Consider the following 21,094-nt stretch of genomic DNA (forward strand, 5'->3'; position numbering starts at 1 on the left):
CCCTCGGCCATTTTAGTACGAAAGGATCGAATGATTCACAATTCTGTAAATACTGATTATTGCCGATTTCTTCTTCGGGTATGTTTCTCTTATTACTCGTGGGGTCTCGTGATTGAAGAGAATTTTTTACGTGATATATATATATATATATCAGCGTCGACATGGGGAATTTATTATTATAGGCGGAGATCGTCATTTGGTCGACACTGAGCCTTCTTTATAGTATCTGCGAGACTGCATGAGAAATATTGTGAGATTTTAGTGACAGTACCTTCGTACACGGGGATTTTCCTTTTTCTTTACGGGTTATTCGATTTGTAGATATAATCAGGAGGTTCTTTGGAAATCGCCATTTTTATGAGATTGCTCCCGCTTCCTTCTGTACCTCAGGGTGAGAAGGAATGGGGATAACAAGAAAAATGCCCAAGCCCATTTCGTACGAACACCAGAATGGATGAGATATAGAGATATAAAGATTGCAGATAACTATATTATTACGCTGTAGTAATATTAGACATTTCTATATATATACATATATATATATAGAAAGTATAAGGTGAACGTTATAATTGTGTATAAGAAATGAATACGCCGCTGGCCAAAGCTGCGAATCCATTAGATGATTATGATGATGAGGATGTGTAATAATGATAACAAGACAACACAATAATATTAACGATAGTCATACTGAATTATTATTAACAATTATTACTGTACAATTTACAAGAATCACTAATCAATAGCTGTCTTCTTGTAGTATTATTGCCAAGGCATTTATTGATTTTATATAATAAACGGTGCAAAATTAACGTCGTTGGATGATAATGCTTTTATTCATCTCATTCCAACAAAGATTGTATTTCTAATTAACAATTACAACGTATGATTGTACTGCTGGTAATCTTGCATCAGTATTCAGTCTCATTATTGCTGCGTCTATTACAGTTTTCGTTGCCAATTAACCGATTTTCATTGTCCAAGTTTTATTTCGGCATCAAAGCGCCACCTGAGCGGAGAGCTGTCGAACCAATCTCACATTTCTGATTGGCCGAGTAGATGTAGTATACTACGCATGATATTCGTGAGCTCCGTGAGACGCATGGATTTATACCGGGTGGCACTCTGAAGCGTATGTATTTTCGGATCGACGCGCCACCTGGATGGAGGACCCTGGAACCAGTCCCACGTTTGTGATTCGTCGAATGATATCTTAAGCAAACCCCAATCATGGATAATACGAGATATATAAATTTCTCGATTTTTTTTTTACCACGATAACTGAACAGCACACGTGCATGGTGTTTTGGTAGCGCATGAGCAGTCTCGGCTTCGAGACTCAGTCATCAACTTTTTTTTTTATATTGATTTGCTCACTATGCTCATTGGTTTTATTAATTACCCTAGGATTGAATAAATACATGAGTATATTTTAGTATTTACATTTTATTATACTATTTACATAAAATAAATACATAAATCAGCGAGCGTTTCTTCTTACCGAAAGCCCGTGAGTAACAAACCGAGCAGATGGAACATAAGCACAAGCAGGAAACGAAAATTTACATGGAAAACGCACTGGCCTGTGCGGGCACGTGGGCCCTCGCAGCCATCAGGTACCGGGTTCGCGGCCGGGTATTATTTTTGTTTTTCTTTAATCAGGCCATGCTGCGACCACGGACACATTGAAAACAAAATTATTGGAGAACTGTATGTACGTCAGTAACGCAGAAACACCCTCTCATCAGGCGGCATGTCGACGCCGAAATAAGACTTGGATCATGAAAATCAGCTCATTGGTAAACTGTGGCTTTATGGAACTCCGGTGCAGTACTGTCAGTTACTGAATCTGATTTTTCTTTTATATGGCCGTAGCGTACCCTAAAAAGGCTCAAACCCCTGCCGGGACACCCATAAGGTTCTGTTGCGGTCACAACTTGTGCCCGACCCACTGAGCAAACTCAGCGGATGAAGCGGAAGGGCAATACCTGACACCATGGTGTATACGTATGGCTACTCTAACAAGGTGACTGCCCTTATGACTACCCGAATGAATAATGTCAACCTGACCAAAGGAATAGGACAAGTAAGACAAGCACAATGGAAAATGAGGGGGAACAGAGAGAAACGAAAAGACAGAAAAAAGAAGTCAAGAAGTAGAAAATGAAGGAAGATAAGTTTAAAAGTAGAGAAAAAATAATGAAAAAGATAACTAAAAAGTCAAGAATGAAAGATAAAGAAATAAGGAAATAAAGAAAAAATCAATATAGAAAGATAAGAGGGGTACTTCCAAGAGATCAGTATAGGAGATTGAGCACTCCGAGAACGGGTACTGCCTTGATCGCTCTCCCCACTGCCGATTCCTGCGTTATCAATTTGCGCGCACACATTTTTGAGCAACTTCCAGTACTTCTAAGTATTTTTGCAACTGATTTGTTTCCTTCTTCTTGCAGGTTATCCAGCTATTCGTGAATCGCAAAGGTTAGAATATTTGTTCTACTAGTAGCGGCAGAGATGAATAGAGAGGTTGCCAATGAGCCAATTTTCATGGTGCAAGTTTTATTTCGGCATGGACGCGTCACCTGACTAGTGGACGTTTCTGCATTACTGACATATATATAATTCTCCAATAATTTTTTTTTTCAATACGTCCGTGGTCGCAGCATGGCCTGATTAAAGAAAAACAAAAATAATACCCGCCCTCGAACCTAGTACCTCATGCCTGTGAGAGCTCACGTGCTTGCACAGGTCAGTGCGTTTTCTACGTAAATACTCGTTCGCTACTTCTACTTATATTCATCTGCCCGTTTTGTCACTCACGGGCTCTCGGGAAAAACAAATGCTCGCTGATTTATATATCTATTGTACGTATACAATGTAATATAATCATGTCTTTAATAAATCTTAAGGCAATTAATAAAACTAATAAGCAAAGGTTATGAAAAAAAAATAATAAAAAAAAGATTGAGGCTCCAGGAAGAAGAAACGCATGCTGATTTATATATTTATTGCATGTAAATTATATAACAAAATGTACATAGTAAAATATACTCATGTATTTATTCAATCCTAAGTTAATTAATGAAATCAATAAGCACAGTGGGCAAATCAGTATAAAAATAAAAATAATGATGGAGTCTCGCACCCGAGACTCCTGCGCGCTAACCAAAGCACAACGCATGTGTGCTGTTCAGTCACGATGATAAAAATATCGGGAAACTTTTATTTCCCTTATTACCCAGGTTTGGGGTTTGCTTAGGGTATACGTTCTACTAATCAAAAATGTGAGACTGGTTCGAGGGCCTTCTGCTGAAATAGCGCGTCGACGCCGAAATTAATCTTGGACCATGGAAATCGGCTCATCGGCAATCACCTTACTCATCTCTGGTATCTATGTATGTATAATATTTTGAGAAATCAATTACGAGTAGAAAAGATAGAGCGGATTTTGATTTTTCGGCTAGAAGATAGAGCAAAGATCAGAGATCAGAGTATGGTTTAAGATGTCAGTTATAGGAGACCTTCAACGAGTAGGTTGTTCTTGAGAAAGATGATTGAGCGTTACTTTGTTATCATCCATTGTATTTGAAAATCAGCAATTTACTTTTTACTCTTTCAGAAGGACTAATTGTAAGAGTGGCATCACTTTCAATGATGACAAGTCTGCCAGCACAGCCTGTAAAAAAAAGTATTTATATGAGGTACTGAGTAGATTCATAATTACTGAATATTTGGTTTATTAATAATTATTGTACCTCTACATTGTGTAAAGTATTGACTTGCAAGAGATTCTCTTTTCTAAAACTGAGAATAGTCACAGCGAGCAACGGTACAATCTCTAATGAATCGTATCCCAAAATTAGGTCCCATAAGTATAGCAACTGTTCCGGTGGTAAGTGCCCACTGAATCCTCTCATTAACCATTTGAACACAACTTTTACTCTATTAACGTATTAATTGTATAAATATATTACTGTAGAAATATGCACTTGGAAAAAGATTTATAAGCAAGTACTTACGGTTGAATATGTATATTTCTAAAGTGAGCCCATAGCTGTGGTTCATGACATTGCAATAATCTTTCAAATAATAAGCACAGAGCAACTATACCTTGCTCGTGACTGGATACAGTATGTAGTCTGAACCAATAGCGTAAATAAAACGCACGAAATGCGTAATACATAGAGCAGGGATCGTCATATAAATAACAAAATGGTGTAGCTGAAAGATATCGAAAGTTCAAAAATCTGATCCAAGTGCGCGAGGCGTTTACTGAGTGTCTTCTTACCGTACATAGTAAAACCGTGAAACGGTATTACACCACTTGGTGGAAAAACCAGAGTATTTTCCAAGGTAGCTAATTTACCTTGGAGAACCGCATGAATAACTTGGCCACCAGCACTTCTGTCAGTTGTTACAGGTGCCAGGACTTCTGAATCTCGTGAAAAGCACAGCATTGTTTTGTACAGGACATCTTCAAATACGAAATACTGGTCATCGTTACTAGCTGTCAATTGCACGTCCTATACAGAGATTTGCTCTGCAATAATTTACTGTAGGGATCATATGGATTTTTTCAGGAATTACCTTGATTATTAATTTATCAACCATGATATCATACTGTAGAACCATTCCTTTTAATTCTTCATAATATTCAGCATCCTAAATAGAAGCATAGATAGTTTTTTAAACTAGCAATTGTATCAAATTTGAAGTAATATATACGTACGCTATCTTTAATAACGGTACCGAGGACAAGAGACCATAATCTGCCTCTGAGTTCTCTTGGTGATCCACGTTTTAAAAATTCTTGAGCGATTGGTGCATGATTTGAGGCCAAAACCTTTTCTCCAAGATGCGTTCGTTCTACTTCTAAGTTTGAATAATTACCAAGCACTATCATACTGGGGTTAACGCCTAGCAACGGCACTCCTTGAGATAGTTCAGCGTAAAAGGATCTCTGTTTTTTAAAGAGGGAAAATTTGAACGAGATAGACACATGAGTAATTATTAGCGAATGGAAAAGGTTTGCCTTAAAAGGTTTTACCAATTGCATCAACGTCTTTACACGAATTTGTATATGGCCAAATTCCCATCCAGGCTCTCCTCTGAAATATTTTTTATAAATATTAGCAAAAAAAAGTAATAATATAAAATATCTATATTTACTGTTTGATAGAAAGGAATGTTTATTGCTACGTACGGTTGTTTCCTGTAAGTTGGGTCTCGGACAGCAAATAAAACATCTAGAAAATCTTTTGGTGCATACAGTGGTCTATACTGTGATAGATCTGTATAAAAAATACATCAAATGAGATTAATGAGCAGATATAAAGATTTTAATACCAGATGAAATATTCATTACCAATGTCATAGGTGCTTAGTTCATTCCATTTATCAGCTAATTCATCTCTATCTGCACTAGGCCGTATTCTAGCCAATGGAACATTCAATTCATTACACATAGAATTCAGAGACTTCTGTATTCTGCGCTCCCATTGAATTTGTGCCTTTCGCAAATATGCAAGATCAGCTTCTGTGGTAGAAGCTGGATACTCTGTGCTTGTCAGTGCTGAGCTCTGTCATAAAGAATATTAATAGATAAGAATACTGACACGTTTCATTGAATAGTATGACTAACATGTGATCTTGCCAAATGAAACACTGTGTTACGCAGCTCTGTTTCCAAACCATTATTTTTTAATGCATCGATAAGAGTGTTTTTGAAGTCTTCTCTTTTTACAACTGGAGATGCAACAAGTCTCTAAAAAGTAACAGCAATGAATAATTATGAAGTAAACTATCAAGCTTGTTTATTCCTACCTGCACTTGATTATAAAAATTTTTATAATTGGTCATATTTCTTATATCGTTAGTTAATTTCAATGCGGCTTTATTAGCCGCGCTTTCCTTTGAATCTGCCATTTCCTCGGTCTACCCTGTAATTTCACGTGAAACGATGTTACCCAAAAGGAATGAAATAATAGGAAGTGGGAAGCCATTTGTAAACAAATTAAATCCCCCTGTGGTTTGACTAGTTGACAATTTATCGCTGGTATTGACCATTGTCATTAGGGGACGTGAAATCTTTCTAGTCGATTAGACTGCTATCTAGTTGCTGTGACAATAACAATTTTACAGCTCAAAAGATTACCGACAATTTAACTTTTTTTTTTTTAAACTGTAAGACGTAAAAGAATTTGGAAAGAAAAATTGTTTAGTATCAATGAACATCCTTACAAATGCGCCTTTTGCTTAGAGTTTAAAATATAAAACGGAATATTATTCACTTGTGTTATAATACCTAGCGAGAGCTAAGACCAACCGAGCTTTTGCTAGCAAGTAGCTTTAAAAAATTCTCACAATTCTTCGCGTTCGAAATAAACAACATGGCTGTTGCCGGGGGTATAAGTGTTTAAGTTGAGTAGGTCTCTGCGATAAATCAATATTACTGTGATGGATCACTGTCTCATCGCGATATAGCACAAGGAAATGTAATTTTGTGTATCAATATATCTCAGCCATGCTCAGCTCTTGATACGTGTTAAAAAATGGCATCTGATAAGGTGGGTTTTATGTTTTGACAGCTAAAAAGTATTCTTACTTATAATTGTAAAATAAGTATTTATTATTATTTACTTTATATTTGTCTATATATTTGCATTTAAAATAGGTTTTGTACCATTTGGAGCAACCACATGGATATGGCAATGTCTATGTTGCGTGGCGCCCTGGTAACAGTACGCACTTGGCCACAACAGGTTGTGACTCTACTGTTGCCATTTTTGATAGACAAGGCGATTTGCAAGAGCGGTTCCAGCTTCCTGGCTTATGTACAGGATTTGGCTGGGATGCGGATGGGGATATATTGGCTATAATATCCAGTGGTTCATCAGCAATAATTTTATGGGATGCTACTACAGGAAAGAAGTCGCAAGTTGATGCAGGTCTTAGAGATGGACTTACATGTATGATTTGGGCAAAAAGAAGTTCTCTTTTAGCAGTTGGAACTCAGAAAGGAAACCTGGCCTTATACGATCACATAAATGCCAAGTATGAATATATTATATATGATGACCATATCAGCATGCATCTTTGTATCTTTCAATTTTATTAATTCAGGCGTATTCCTATACTGGGAAAACATAAAAAGCGCATAATATGTGGTGCTTGGTCTTTAGAGGGTCTCCTTGCTCTAGGAAGCGAAGACAAAGTTCTAACAATCAGTACAAGCGAAGGTGATACTCGTAGAGAGATACAATTACAAGGAGATCCTTCTAATGTACAATTTAGTGAAATGAAAATGGATCATCGAATAGGTGGTGAAAATACGGTATAATAAATAAGAACACGTCTAACTTATTAATATACAATATTATGTAACTCAATATTTTCCATAACATTTTAGGTCTCCCTCGTTGTGGGTAGATCAACTTTATTTTTGTATAACGTTCTGGATCCAGATAATCCAATCGAGCTAGCTTTTCAGAAACGCTATGGTCCAATTGTGACGTATAAATGGTTTGTCAATCTATATATTAAAAATAATTAACGTCTAAATATTACTAACAATAACTAATACTGCAGGTACGGGGATGGTTATATTTTGGTAGGCTTCGAAGCGGGTTACTTTGTAGCAATATCCACACATATAAAAGAAGTAGGTCAAGAATTATTTCAAGTAAAGAATCACAGGGATTCTCTTAATGATATCGCGCTCAGTCAAATTACGGGAAAAGTCGTAACATGTGGCGATAATACGTTGAAAGTTCATAATTTGCACAATTTGGAAGAAACCGACAAAGTGATAACACTAACTGGAGAGACTGGAATAAATAAAGTTGAATGGTCTGCGGATGGCACAATGTTGGCGGCTGTAACGCATAGTGGCAATGTCTTGATTTATCTTGCAGAATTGCCCAAATTAACCAGCGTTTGCGGTAACAGAATAGCATTATTGGCTAGTCTCACCGAGGTGATAGTACATATGTACACTTTGGATAAGGTAGATATATAACATAATTTCAAAAAAGAAGTTGAGGAATAATATATTTCATTATTTTAGAATAAACCTGCTCCTCAAGTAATTAATACTATCATCGAACCATCTGTAGTGGCAATTGGACCAATGCATTTAGCGGTGGCTTTGAACAACCGTGCCTTATTTTGGGACTTATCCACTGTACAATATGACACGCCAATGTATTTCGAGAGAGATTATTTGGCCACGGTGGAAAGCATGTGTTTAAACGAAATTTACATTTCCGTATTATTTGATGGAAAGTTACAGTTACACGCGGTATCAAATATTTCATGTTGAACCTTATAATATCTATTTAAAAAAAATGTTATCTTACTCACAACATATTACAGATAAAAATTGACCAGGCTGCGAATAACGATGGGAAGGAATCCAAAATATTTCCACAATCTAGTGCCTTAGATGCGAAGATAACGTGCCATGCTTTGTCGCCAGAATTTTTAGTGTACGGCAACGATGTAAGTTCATTCGAATGCTTCTTTCAAAATAGTTTCTTTCAAAGCCATGCAAAAAAATAAAAATAAATATTTAACAGATGGGCCGCCTTACTTATTTTTACTTGGAAACATTCAATGAGTCGACTGAATTGTCTCATAACAATGGCATTAAGCAAATTTTTCTGGATGCTAATGGAACACATCTATGTTTTATAGATGATAAATCAGATGTATATGTATACGATCCTATAAACGAAAGTGTTATACAAGTACCAGATTGTCCTGATAACGTAGCGGGCATCATATGGGACCAGAATATATTTGAACGTTCGATATTCGCGATATTCAATAAGAATATCATTGTTACATATATCTTTGTACAATATTACATAGAAGGTATATTCTCAGAAAATCTTACTGTTCATTTGTCTAATAGGTATAAGATAATATGTAAACTGTTATTGAACAGGTATGAAAGTGATAAAAGTGGGTACAACTAAATTACCCACGGAAACGATTCCTTTGCTTATGTATTCGGGGGAGGTAACTCTGAGTACTGCAGGCAATAAATTGACACAAATGACTCTAAAGACTCATGAAGAAGTTGGAAACATTGTAGAGCCTAAGAAAATAATGGAAATACTTGATAATCAAATAATGTGTAGAAGATTCGAGCACGCTTTGGATTCTTGTGAAAAATTGAACGATCCAGATGCTTGGATAAAACTTGGACAAAGTGCAATGGCTAATTTAGACATAGATTTTGGTATGACCAGAAATGTATTTCTTTTTTATTTATAACATTTTATGATATTAATCTAACAGTATTTTACAGCCGTACGTGTCTATCGACGCATGGAGGACGCTTCGATGGTTTGGGCTCTGAAAAAACTGAATAACGTTGACGAGTTATCATTGTTGTCTGGACACGTTTGTGCGTTACTCGGTGAATACAATCAAGCTGAAAAACTTTTTTTGTCATCTTCACAACCAGTACAGGCACTTTACCTGAGGCGGGACTTGATGCAATGGGAACAAGCGCTTAGTTTAGCTCAGAAATTAAAACCTGAAGAGATTCCATTTATAGCACGAGAATATGCACAGCAGTTAGAGTTTACGTGAGTTGTTAATTAATAATTTTTATGTTATTCCATAACAGAATATTTATAAATATTTCTTTATTATATTCTTAGTGGGAACTATCCTAAAGCTTTGATCAATTATGAGCGTGGTCTTGTTGATACTAACGTACCGTCCAGCTTGGCATCCCAAAGTCCTAGCCATCGTTTGCAATGTCTTGCGGGAGTAGCAAGAATGTCTATAAGATGTGGAGATAGTCGAAGAGGAGTAGGCATAGCAATGGATAGCGAAAGTACAAGATTATTACGCAAGGAGTGTGCAGAAATTTTGGAAATAATGAAGGTACACTTTGGAAATTAATGCTAGAATGATATATGTAAATTTTTTTATTCAACGCTTTACAAGTTTATTGGGTATCGTAGCAATTTAACGAGGCAGCCATGTTGTATGAAAAAGCTGAATATTTTGACAAAGCAGCATCAGCGTATATAAAATTAAAAAATTGGCACAAAGTGGGGCAACTACTACCGCAGATATCATCGCCAAAAATAAATATACAGTATGCCAAAGCCAAAGAGGCTGAGGGTAAATATGAGGAAGCTGCAAAAGCCTACGAAACCGCTAAGGATTATGATAACATTATCAGGATCAATCTTGAGCATTTAAATAATCCTGGTAAGTATTGTGATATTGAAGGGGTATATAGAATTCATTGTATTACATTATTGGTGAAAGGTTCTGGGAATATTTGTATAATTGAATTTTAGCACGCAGTGTGGAAGTAGTACAACAGACAAAGAGTATAGAAGGGGCGAAGATGGTCGCCAGGTTCTTTCAGAAAATGAACGATTACAATTCAGCCATTAAATTCTTGATACTATCTAATTGCCATGATGAAGCGTTTCAACTTGCCAATCAACATGGAAAGATGGAATTGTATGGCGAAATTTTGGTTAATACTCTGGATGATGATAATGTCAGAACTGAAGATTTTAAGAGTTTGGCAATTCACTTTGAGTCTCAAAAAAATCATTTGCTCGCTGGAAAATATTATTTTCATGCAAAGGAATTCCATAAGGTGACATAAACATGAAATTGTTTGGATATAATAAAATTAAGTGGTATCTGACTGTGTCTTTTCAGGCTCTCAAACATTTATTAAAGGCTGCTCAATTAGCAGCGGATGACGATGCAGCATTAACGTTAGCTATTGACACAGTGGCATCATCAAAAGATGAAAAATTGGCTAATCAATTAATAGATTTCTTATTGGGTGGTGATAATTTACCAAAGGTACGATTGACCGACTGGTAATAATATTTTATGAATGTTATTCGATGAACTATATGTATCATATTTTAAAAAATATTTGTATAGGATCCAAAATATTTGTTCCGATTATACATGGCAAGAAAACAGTACAGGGAAGCCGCGAAAACCGCTGTGATAATAGCGAATGAAGAACAAATTAATGGTTAATATAAATGTATATATATTTTTATTATTATACAGTCGCAAGTTCTTAATATTATTTATTCTCACAGGTAATTACAGAAACGCACATGACGTGCTGTTTAGTATGTATCAGGAATTGAAAAGAAACAAAATTACAACTCCTTTGGAGATGCAAAACAATTTAAGACTTTTACACTCATACATTTTGGTTCGTCTGCACGTAAAAAGAAATGATCATCTTCGAGGTGCGAGAATGTTAATAAGAGTCGCCAATAATATTTCCAAATTCCCTTCTCGTAAGTATGTTGACATATTATTTTAATGAATAAGGCAATAAAAAGAACTGCAAAAACTGTAATATAAATTATTTTAGACATAGTTCCAATATTAACATCAACAGTGATCGAATGTCACAGAGCAGGTTTAAAGAATGCAGCATTCAATTTTGCTGCAATGTTGATGCGTCCAGAACATAGATCGCATATTGATACAAAATACAGTAAAAAGATTGAAGCTATAGTAAGAAAACCTCCTAGATCAAAAGATCATGATGTGGAGGATGAGCCATTGACGCCGTGTCCTTATTGCAAAAATAAAGTCCCTGAAACTGAAGTTACTTGCGAGAAGTGCAAGAATACAATACCATTTTGTATAGCAACGGTAACAAATTTATATTTTCTTGTATTTGTACCCTTTTAATTAAGAGTTTTGATATAAAGATAAATTAAATTTTTCATATCTAGGGACGTCATATCATCGAAAACGACTTTACAGTATGCCCTAAGTGTGATTTTCCTGCAATTAAATCTGAATTTCTACGGTAACTTTCTAATAAAGTGTATTAATCTTTATATTTCTATAGATATATTCTAATATCTTTCTTTGTCAGGATCATTGAGACTGAAGAAACATGCCCAATGTGCTCAGAGCATGTGGATCTCAATACAGTGCCTTCGAATGTGAATATTCGTCCGTACCTTAATCTTCAAGAAGAAAAAAATAAAACATAAGGATAGTTACTTTGAGTAAATACTTTATGTAGAGATAACTTCTATATACATATCGACCAATTCTTCACTACCCCAATAGAGACTGTTTATGCGTGAGCACTGGATGATCTTTGTTTTTAACGATTCACAAAAATTCGCTAATGCGCAAAATATTTCTATAGAACTTTTGTACAGGGGAACTTAATGTTTAAGATCCCATGATTTCATGCCATAACGATCCGTCCAATTTTCAGTACAACGCACGCGAGTACAATCAAAATGTACCGAATTGTTTACATAAATAAATATACTGCACTCATTTTCAACGAGCCCTTACACTTTCTGATATGATTTCAAATTATCCTATTGAATTAAGAACAATTACATTTTTATAACAATTAGAAAAACATGTACCAACTTTCAAAAATTATAAATCTAATAACGTCAAATTAAGGGTATATTTCGTAATTGAATCACGATTGCGGTTATTAAATTTCAGCCAATTGCATCGATTGATTTCGACTGCTGACAAAAATCAATCGATGTCATTGGCTGAAATTTAATAACTACAACTGTGATTCAATTACGGAATATACCCTAAATTTGAATGAATTTCTTGCAATGAGTTATCATAGATTGATAACCAATCATTACCATAACAAATATGAGACAAATCCATGACAAATCCCATATAATTGTTCAGCTAGTTGCCGTCAGATGGCAGCGCTCCATATATTTGAGTTTCTCTACCCGTCATGGTGAGGGGATACTTATTGTGCTTGAAAACAGAGTCATGTAATTCGAATGATTTTTCGAAGCTTACAATGATTCATAAGGAAATCAACAGGACTTCCAGCCGTCACTTGTGAGTTTTTAACAGATTTCTTTTTATATTTCTCATGCTTCCGTACTTATTACGGCTGTACAACATGCAGTTAAGAACGTGCCTAGACTTGTTTTCGCGAGTCTCGACTTTGTTCAGGAACCGTCGAAAAGTCTCACGTTCTTCCTTTACGATGTTGTCTCGAAACCTGCTTGATATTGCGGATTGAAATCTTACCGTAATACGATGGAGAACTGTGATACTCACGAAAGAGAATGCAAGGAATCTTCGTAATCAGGTCTATCAGTTACTTTTTCTACCGTATCAGGATAACTAATGAAGATATTGATTTCTGCTTTATGCTATTTTAGTATGTCTTGTCTTGTTATAATGACGACATAAAGTAGAATTTGACGATCGAACAGAAAAATCCAGTAGAACTATTATTCTGTAGATACTATATCGCACGTTACTATAAGACTTCCAAAATATTTAACCCTTCGGATTTGAGTAATGAAATCCTTTAAGAGCATAATAAAATGTCACTTGTTAAATATAACTCAATGTTCCTTTCTTCTTTTGAATAAATGCGATTGCTTCAGTCTAAGCTAATTTTTTTCGCGTAGGCACGGACGCACCTCAAATTCTGTACATCATGGAACGTCGTAGACGCGGCATAATTTTACCGAAAGGAATAATGGCTTGAAGTGTGGAAATTTATGGCTCGGTATGTCGACGGAAACCTTAAATTTTAACGTGGTTCGCGGTCGGGAACGTCGCGCACGTTAGAAACCGGAGAAAAGGCAGAGAGGAAAGGTAACGCGTCGACTGTAATAGAGAAAGAGAGAGCAAGAATCAGAGAGAGGAAAAGGCAGAGGGTCAGAAAGAGGGAAAGCCCGAGAGGGAGTTTGAGAGAGATATATTTCTCTCTCTCTTTCTCTCTATACTTAATATATATATATATATAGACGGTAGTATAGAGGGCAAAAAGAGGGAGAGAAGGAACGTAGGAACGAAGCATAACACAGCTCGGCAGAAACGCGTCTGAATAAAATGATAATAAAGCGTGCGGTACGAAGCTCCCAGTGTTCAGCGGGTTCGCGTTTCGCATTCGAAACGAAATGCGCGAACGGAGCCACTGCCAAATATATCTCGTGAGTCGGGACAGACGTGGCACAGTCTACCCATAAGGTACTGCCGACTACCGAGCCAACCCTGCTATAATTGAGCCGTGCTAAGCACGTAGGCAACTGTGCTAGTAACATTTCATTATATTTTTGTACCCCCTAAAAAATATCAAAATTCGAGGCGCGCACTGCGGTGCGCTTTTGAGCTGCGCCGAATGACAATCATATAAAATATTGAGGATACCTTAAGAAATAATAAGGCTGGAGCGTAATTTTTTGCAAATATTCAGAAATCATTGGAGTGAGATTTTGTATTTTTCAAGTAAGAATCATGAAATCATTATGCGGTCTCCGTGTAGCAGCCCGATACCAAGAATCTTGAACGTATATAAAACGTTCAGCTATCTCATCTCTCTAGCATCCGCGGCGCGTATCGTTTCGCGATAATACCATTATGCGAATTCACGATTTGCATATTTCAGAAAGCGCCGTGCTAGCAGGAAAACATAAACAACTCTGGCAACTGGGCTCCCTCGGGAGATGAGTTAGCCACCCGAAAGATTTACGAAAGTACCGGGGACTCTCCTGTCGACTTTAACCATCCTACCGATGATAGTTAGACACTGGGATTTCTTCTGGCTGTCTACCGCATAGCAGCTTTCATCATCGGCTAGTGACTTCCTACCTGACGCTGATCGATTTCCGAATTGATCTCTTGGAGTGACTCATCGTATCCGGTAAGTAGTTAATGAGACTATCCACCATTTTCTATATACCTCCAACGTTATTTCAGAGATGAAATGTTAATCTTCGTGAAGCAAGTGGGTCCTATCTGCTTCCGACGGGACTCAATACTCATACCCGGACGTACCTGGTGCATCTACCACGTGAAGGATAGCGTCGTCTGGCAAGTGAGATTTCAGATATGGGAATGCACGTCTTAGGCAAAGAAGAGTCGGAAGACGCGCTCCGAGAATATTTACGAATTTGTAGAATGTCCTGGGCCTTGTGACTCTTTGGAATCGGGGCCTCGAATGACTAGATGGATGACGGGGTCTAAGCGAGGTGGCAGTTGATGGGTGTAAACGCAAGATAGGATCTCGTGTCGTCTCTCTACTAGATCTACCGACTTGGGTACCGCAGGATGCTTTTTGGGTTCTCTATTTTCTCTTTTCTTCTTCTATGGGTCATGGACATTATCGGGATACGGGGGACTTTTAATTATCCTACCATAGTCGCGGCACAAAGGTCCCTTTTATACCTTTATGGGTACCGGGTGACGTTATGACGTGTCACTGACGTGTCTTTCTTCAGAATTCTTCACCATAGACCCATGTAACTTCTCCAATCTGGAATACCTCATGGTTCTAATGATCCTTATAGGGATATCGTTTCGATTCTCAACTTAAATTTATGGAGCATTTCTCGCACTGTACTATGGGAACACAAACCATGGTTTTCATATTAACCACGGTGGTCACCATAAAATTGGTGGATCAGCTCATTCTCGCTGATCGTTAACGTACTGGATAACTTTTTGTTTTATCTTTCTCAAGAGTGTTTATTGATTTTGTTCCTGAGAATTCCAACTTTTCCTATGGGTCTTTTGGGGACATTAAAATTCCCATTAATTCTATAAGGATTCCATAGCCTCACAGGATTTTGTTCTACTCTCCAAATGAAATCTTCGACGCGTGGAATTCAGGAGACAATTTCGAATTTCGTTTCTCGTCAGCCAAGATACGACAATTAAGATTATTTAAAATGGGACTTTTTGGTATGGTGGAAAAGTCATTGGGCGAGAAAGAAATGTGTTTTCGCCCATTGTCTCTGGTACCTAAGCACGTCCAGAAGGAGAACTCGTTTGTGCCAGATTCAAAAGGACCGCTATCTCCGTCATCAGTGTCCCGATACCAGGCTCAGGTGACATTCGTGCGACGTTTCGGGTAGACCTTAAGGTGCACCCTTATTAAGGTACGGATAGAGGTGCTCTTGACAGGCCGCACCGATGACAGCAAATATTTACAACGTCATGCTACCTAGACTGGGCGGATTCGTGCGTGTCCTCCTGGCGCCGCGACGTTTCTCAAAGCTCTTCGCATCCCTAATGGCTGATTTCCCCGCAAGTACATGCCTGCCTGGCTAAGAAAAATGAACGGAGTAACCGAGTCAGCGGTTTTTATAATACACTATGCTTGGAGCATCCCTTGGCACACCCAGCAGCTATGAGATGGTACAAAATATTGAAGGAAAAAAGAAAGCGGACGACAGCTAGAAAATTGGTAAGATCTGGTGAAAAGCCACCTGTCAAAATTTTCTAAACCATAGACAGTACAGAATATAGATAATCGTGATCCTGAGTATCGAATTCCAGGTTAATCTGGCACGAGGATTAAAATTGCAGTGAGAAACAATTGGACACAATGGATAGTTCAAGTAAATGAAGTCCTGTAAATCCTGTTCTACGGGATAAGCCCATTCAAGGTAATTTTGGTTGTAATTGCTCAAGGAATATGAAAGAATTGAGAAGAGCCGTCAGTCAGGTAACCGGGTGTAAATAGACTAAGAAAGGAAGGAAGGATCAGTTACACGTCGATTCAAAGTTTACCCAATTATCCTGTTTGGTATTCTCTAACGAGTGCAAATAGCAAAAGGACATTTTAAGCGGTTGGTGAATCCTTCTTGGTCAGGATATTCCATCCCTTTAGGAATCGTAAAACGTGCTTATAGGTTCGGGTGCGACCCCCTGCCGAGGTATCGGTTACGCTTAAACCGCGTTTAAAAGTTTCGAACCGTCTTTAGTCCCGCTCCGATGGGACTTACGGGTCCTGGATGGGCCTCACGGTGGCGCCAAGGAGATCCGTATCTTGGCGCGAGTGCCTGAAGAGGGCCCTCTGTATACCGTAGGGCCCGAGGAGCCCGAAGCTCGCCTCGTCACAGATAACATCTAATTCCGAATCGGCCGTTCCTGGGCCTCCTCGTGCCGGGGTCCGTGTATACTCGCGTGTATCTGCCCTGTTTTCTCGGGCCTTATTTCTTGTTCGGTTGGATGTCCTTCTAGGATTATACCACTATATGATACCACATGACACGATATCTGAGTAGCATCGGTTTCCAAAAGTCCTAGATTCTATTCGATTGGGATTTACTACTCCTGTTTTCTCAGTCCAGTGTCGTTTTTTATATTTATTTTCATACTTTCATCTCTAACCACGATTGATCCTCTACCCATTCGTCTATTCATAAATCGTAAAATCGATCTTTTGAAAAAGGGCCTCGTTATTCCCCTCTCGCTGGCTGGGCCTCACAACCAGAGCGAATAGTTCAGAATTGTTAGAAGACTCGAGCGCCAGTCAAAATCAAGCATTTGTATTCCGCGGAGATTTTTCAACAGCGACTGGACAGTTTTCTCATTTCGTTTATGGCTGGCCATAACATAACTCTAACCCTACTACCACCACTAAGCGTACACCAGCACGAGGAGCACGCAGCATCAGTGCCACGAACATCATCCTCAAGAAGAAGCACCACCTACTTTGCAAGAGGATCCTGAGGGTGGTCCAACTCCTCGCGCAGGAAACTTACTCCTACGGACGTTTCTTCTATCTATTCCTTATTCTCTTACTTTTCTTGTATTCCCCTCCTCCTTATTTCTCTCAAAGTTTCTCTTGTACTTCTCTGATTCTCAACCTTATTCTTTTTCTATACTCAATTATTCCTCTGATGACTTTTACATTTTTTACTCATTTCCTACACTGCGAGAAACTCTCACGGAATAGCAGGCATAAACCGTGTAGTGTGTATATGCAGTACTCTGTAATAATTTCGACTGGTCGAAATATTTGATTTTGAAAATTAAGAAGCAGTTCTCCAGCCCAAGCCAGACAGGTTCACGCTAAATGGCGGTCAGACGAGGCATGTCGCGCGCCACGGGGCGTCCAGGCAAAAGAGCCGACGTCTTCGAATCTTCTCCTTCAGCCTCACTACCACCTCCGCCTCATCTTTAGCCATCTTGTACTACTTTTTTTTTGTTTTCACTATCTGAGCCTCCACTTTATTCGGTTAGGTATGCGCCTGATATTCTAATGGCGTCACCCTCTACATAATCCATAATCATTCCGAGTAGTGACTAATATCTGCGGATTGATTATATATTTCACTTAAGTATATACACACGACACCTATAGTCGATCCACGAGTTTACTGTGTTCTCTTGATAGTCCACGAAGACCGCAACACTTAACAAATGGCAAGTAGGTTTTTATAAAAATCTTGAAATATACACTAAAATAGAAAAATAAAATATAATTCATTGCAAAACCAGGCAAATGCATATTTTGTAAGGAAAATTCTATGAAGAGTCACGTGGAGCTTGCTAGAGACATCATTGTTTTCAAACTGTCAGAAAATCACATCGAACTCATGGACCAACTATAATTATCTTTAAGTACACGAAATTGTATTATGACGTCAGCTCATTTTTCAACGATAGTTTCCTGCACGGTTTCTCATACAATGTAGTCCCCCTAAATACAATACTTAACGTTTTTTTACAATTTCAAATACAAAAAATAATGTTGAGTCTGACATGGATTTGAAAATATTTTTCACGTTTCCTATGTGTATAATAAGCGTATGGCGTAAGGTTCGTTTCCGGAGTTCTCGTTTGTACGAGTGATTTATAAATTGGCTTCCGTTCCAGCCGTTCGAAAGATCAGGGTCCTGAAATGATTGGGGTATTGTTTACTGCGCGAGCACACGGTCGCTTCTGTCGGTCGCGTTCGGGACCGACACGCTATAAAAATCGGTATTTTTCGAACGGACCCAGACACTCGCTCGTTGAGGAACATATGGTTAGCTGAAATTTTTTGAGTGCGCCTATTAACATAAGGCAGCGGACTCCACCTGCCTTTCGAACTGGGCGAAAATAAAAGAAAGGAAAAGCAATGAAAGAAAATTTTTAAAAATTGTATTGAGGTTTCCATTAAAATTTTCACAGTTTTTACAATTGGAACGACGTATACCGTTACTAATTTATTTTTGGTACTACCAATTTTTTTTATTACAAATCCGAAGTCTCAAAATTGTATTAAAAAACATCAGATGTACCAGTTGAGTCGTCCTCGTAGCCAAAGGAAAATCCATCCATTTCGGCCCTAGTAGAACCATCGTCGTCCATAAATACAGGGAGATTAATACTCGGCCACAAATCCCAAACAGTCACAGTTTATTGTCTGATATCTACACGGGGAAACCATAGGATATGTAATAAAACGAGGAGGATTCATAGGGTCGCCGGACGCATATCGCTCGTCTCACCGAATCGAATGTGACAGACTGCCGGCAATATTCTGCATTCCTATCTATATGAATTTTCTCGTACCGTAACCCAGGCCTTACGTAATCTCGATGCGAATACAAAAATTCCTGGGGATTTCATGGTGGCCACCGAATTATCCGTAGCCAATTGGCCACCGTAGGGTACCACAGTATATGAGGAAAACAGTGTGTGTTTATGAATTCCGAATAAATTTGACGCAAACAAATCCTCAAGCAAATGTCACCAGGCATATACGTAATATTTGTCTGTCCACAGATACAATATTGTGGGAAATATAGAGTGCAAGAATGAAGCGCTGAATAACAGTACCAGCAAGTATACGTACTGTAGCAATGCAACTAGATTTAAGTACTATAAAGTTCTTACTTCAAGCTCGTTAACAGGACTCGTGCTTGACTCGGCGCCCTTTGGCGTAGGCAGGTACGTGCGTAAGAATACTTTCAGCAAGTACCCAGCAGTTCTTCATACTTTTTCTTTTATTGTTCATCAAGTATCTTTTCCCTTTCTAGTGTCTCCGGTTGTCCGCACGTGCTCAAGAATAGACGGAGGAGGCAAGGGAGCAGAAGAGCAAAGCAGAGAGCAAAGGAGAGAGGCGGGTAGGTACCTGGGCAAGTACGACCCTTTATGGTTGCGTGTACAGTACCTAGAAGGAAAAGATATTCGGTGACCAGAGTACCCAACTACACGATAATGGTTTGAGTAGCAGGTAATTAGGCGATCGAAGGAAGAAAATCGAAGTAGTAACTCGCCAAGGAAGAATGCCAGTGGAGGAAGCTCGGTGGCGCCTTCGAACGACCAATATAAGAGAAGCAAGGGTCTCATCGCGTTCCTGGTAGGTGGACGAGGCCTCCCTCTTAGGGCCGTCATCACGCGAGCAGCCTCTGATTTACTGCTAGTTTACTCACCCACGAAGCGTCCGTCTAATTACATGGTCCGTGCCCTGGAAGAAAATATTCTCTGACCCTCCTGGTGGCTCCCAGCATCGACCATCATCTTCCAACCCGTACCAGCATCCTGAACGAGTCGACCTGGTTTCACTCATGCTCGGAGTCACATCGGTAATGTTGGATGGATGGATGCTAACCTGATCTAATGAGTATCTGCAAGACAGCGAAAGATCGTGCCTGACTAAGGTGAACTTCGAAAGTCCTGCAGTCATGAAGACTTCATGAAGAAGCTAGTTGATAACCGTACCTACGTGTGTTGTACGTTGCTGGTTGTCAGTACTTATGTATGTATCCAAAGATCATCCTCAGGTTGATCCTCTGGAGTCGCGTGGGCGTGTAGAAGAATCGTGCGAATACCCTCAAGCCCAGGGAACGATTATCCTGTCGACACTATCTGTATCTTCTCTTTCTCATAGTGTCCAACATATCTGCCTGTATATAGGTATACGTAGTATATATACATATATGTATATATATACAACCTGCCATTGCCTGAAGCCTCGTGCCTTCTCAGTGCGTTAAAATCATTTGTGTATACGTGGGCATATAGGTAAGTGTGGCTCTTTGGGGGCGTGGCGGCTCCCTGGTGGTCTGCCACTGGCGTAGACAAAGAATCCTTTAAACACTTTACCATGTACTATTGACATTATATATCATACACAAAGCATAAGGATATACATGAGGCATTATAAATTATGATGGAGTCTTAAACATCCGGTATCATTTTAGTTACAGCAACTTCAGCCGAGTACAGATGATCTCTATCGAACGCGGCCCAATTTCACTCTGTGTCGCTGAACGATGTAAAATAGCAGTTTAATTATTATTTTTTTAAGTATCCCATCACTTCAGATTCT

The 21,094-nt window shown here is 38.5% G+C and overlaps 2 protein-coding genes and 2 long non-coding RNA genes across 12 annotated transcripts; 2 read left to right on the plus strand and 2 right to left on the minus strand.

Annotated features, from left to right (window-relative positions):
• Positions 1-3,699, plus strand: LOC112494187. The gene is made up of 4 exons (XR_003059380.1): positions 1-1,796; positions 1,873-2,023; positions 2,451-2,478; positions 3,617-3,699. It is a non-coding gene; the product is annotated as an uncharacterized LOC112494187 (long non-coding RNA).
• LOC107266953 (TBC1 domain family member 19) lies at positions 2,485-6,403 on the minus strand. 8 transcript variants are annotated; one of them, XR_003059379.1, is made up of 11 exons: positions 5,821-6,209; positions 5,639-5,761; positions 5,363-5,576; positions 5,201-5,288; positions 4,727-5,105; positions 4,585-4,659; positions 4,286-4,520; positions 4,017-4,218; positions 3,753-3,939; positions 3,519-3,673; positions 2,485-3,388 (listed from the first exon to the last, which is right to left on the minus strand). XR_003059379.1 is itself a non-coding variant. In XM_025083859.1 (11 exons), the coding sequence occupies exons 2-11, from the start codon at positions 5,920-5,922 to the stop codon at positions 3,605-3,607; spliced, it is 1,674 nt and encodes a 557-aa protein (XP_024939627.1). In that variant the 5' UTR covers positions 5,923-5,936; positions 6,288-6,403; the 3' UTR covers positions 2,485-3,604. The 8 variants fall into 8 exon arrangements, 7 of the variants coding, with proteins under 7 accessions (XP_024939627.1, XP_015593516.1, XP_024939626.1 ...); XM_025083859.1 differs by adding an exon at positions 6,288-6,403 and having other exon boundaries at positions 2,485-3,673; positions 5,821-5,936; XM_015738030.2 differs by adding an exon at positions 6,302-6,393 and having other exon boundaries at positions 2,485-3,673; positions 5,821-5,936.
• Positions 6,388-12,327, plus strand: LOC107266952 (WD repeat-containing protein 19). 2 transcript variants are annotated; one of them, XM_015738029.1, is made up of 19 exons: positions 6,388-6,563; positions 6,671-7,050; positions 7,120-7,330; positions 7,406-7,518; positions 7,585-8,002; positions 8,063-8,296; positions 8,371-8,496; positions 8,574-8,871; positions 8,945-9,241; positions 9,311-9,593; positions 9,669-9,897; positions 9,978-10,230; positions 10,323-10,633; positions 10,699-10,848; positions 10,933-11,029; positions 11,100-11,306; positions 11,384-11,670; positions 11,754-11,830; positions 11,900-12,327. In XM_015738029.1, the coding sequence occupies exons 1-19, from the start codon at positions 6,549-6,551 to the stop codon at positions 12,018-12,020; spliced, it is 4,107 nt and encodes a 1,368-aa protein (XP_015593515.1). In that variant the 5' UTR covers positions 6,388-6,548; the 3' UTR covers positions 12,021-12,327. The 2 variants fall into 2 exon arrangements, with proteins under 2 accessions (XP_015593515.1, XP_024939624.1); XM_025083856.1 differs by lacking the exons at positions 7,406-7,518; positions 7,585-8,002; positions 8,063-8,296.
• Positions 12,328-18,949: 6,622 nt separating this feature from the next.
• LOC112494181 lies at positions 18,950-20,617 on the minus strand. The gene is made up of 3 exons (XR_003059373.1): positions 20,485-20,617; positions 20,196-20,390; positions 18,950-19,933 (listed from the first exon to the last, which is right to left on the minus strand). It is a non-coding gene; the product is annotated as an uncharacterized LOC112494181 (long non-coding RNA).
• Between the last annotated feature and the right edge of the window lie 477 nt (positions 20,618-21,094).

This window comes from Cephus cinctus, unplaced genomic scaffold (assembly GCF_000341935.2).
Source record: "Cephus cinctus unplaced genomic scaffold, Ccin1 Ccin1_scaffold0330, whole genome shotgun sequence".
Lineage (NCBI taxonomy): Eukaryota > Metazoa > Arthropoda > Insecta > Hymenoptera > Cephidae > Cephus > Cephus cinctus.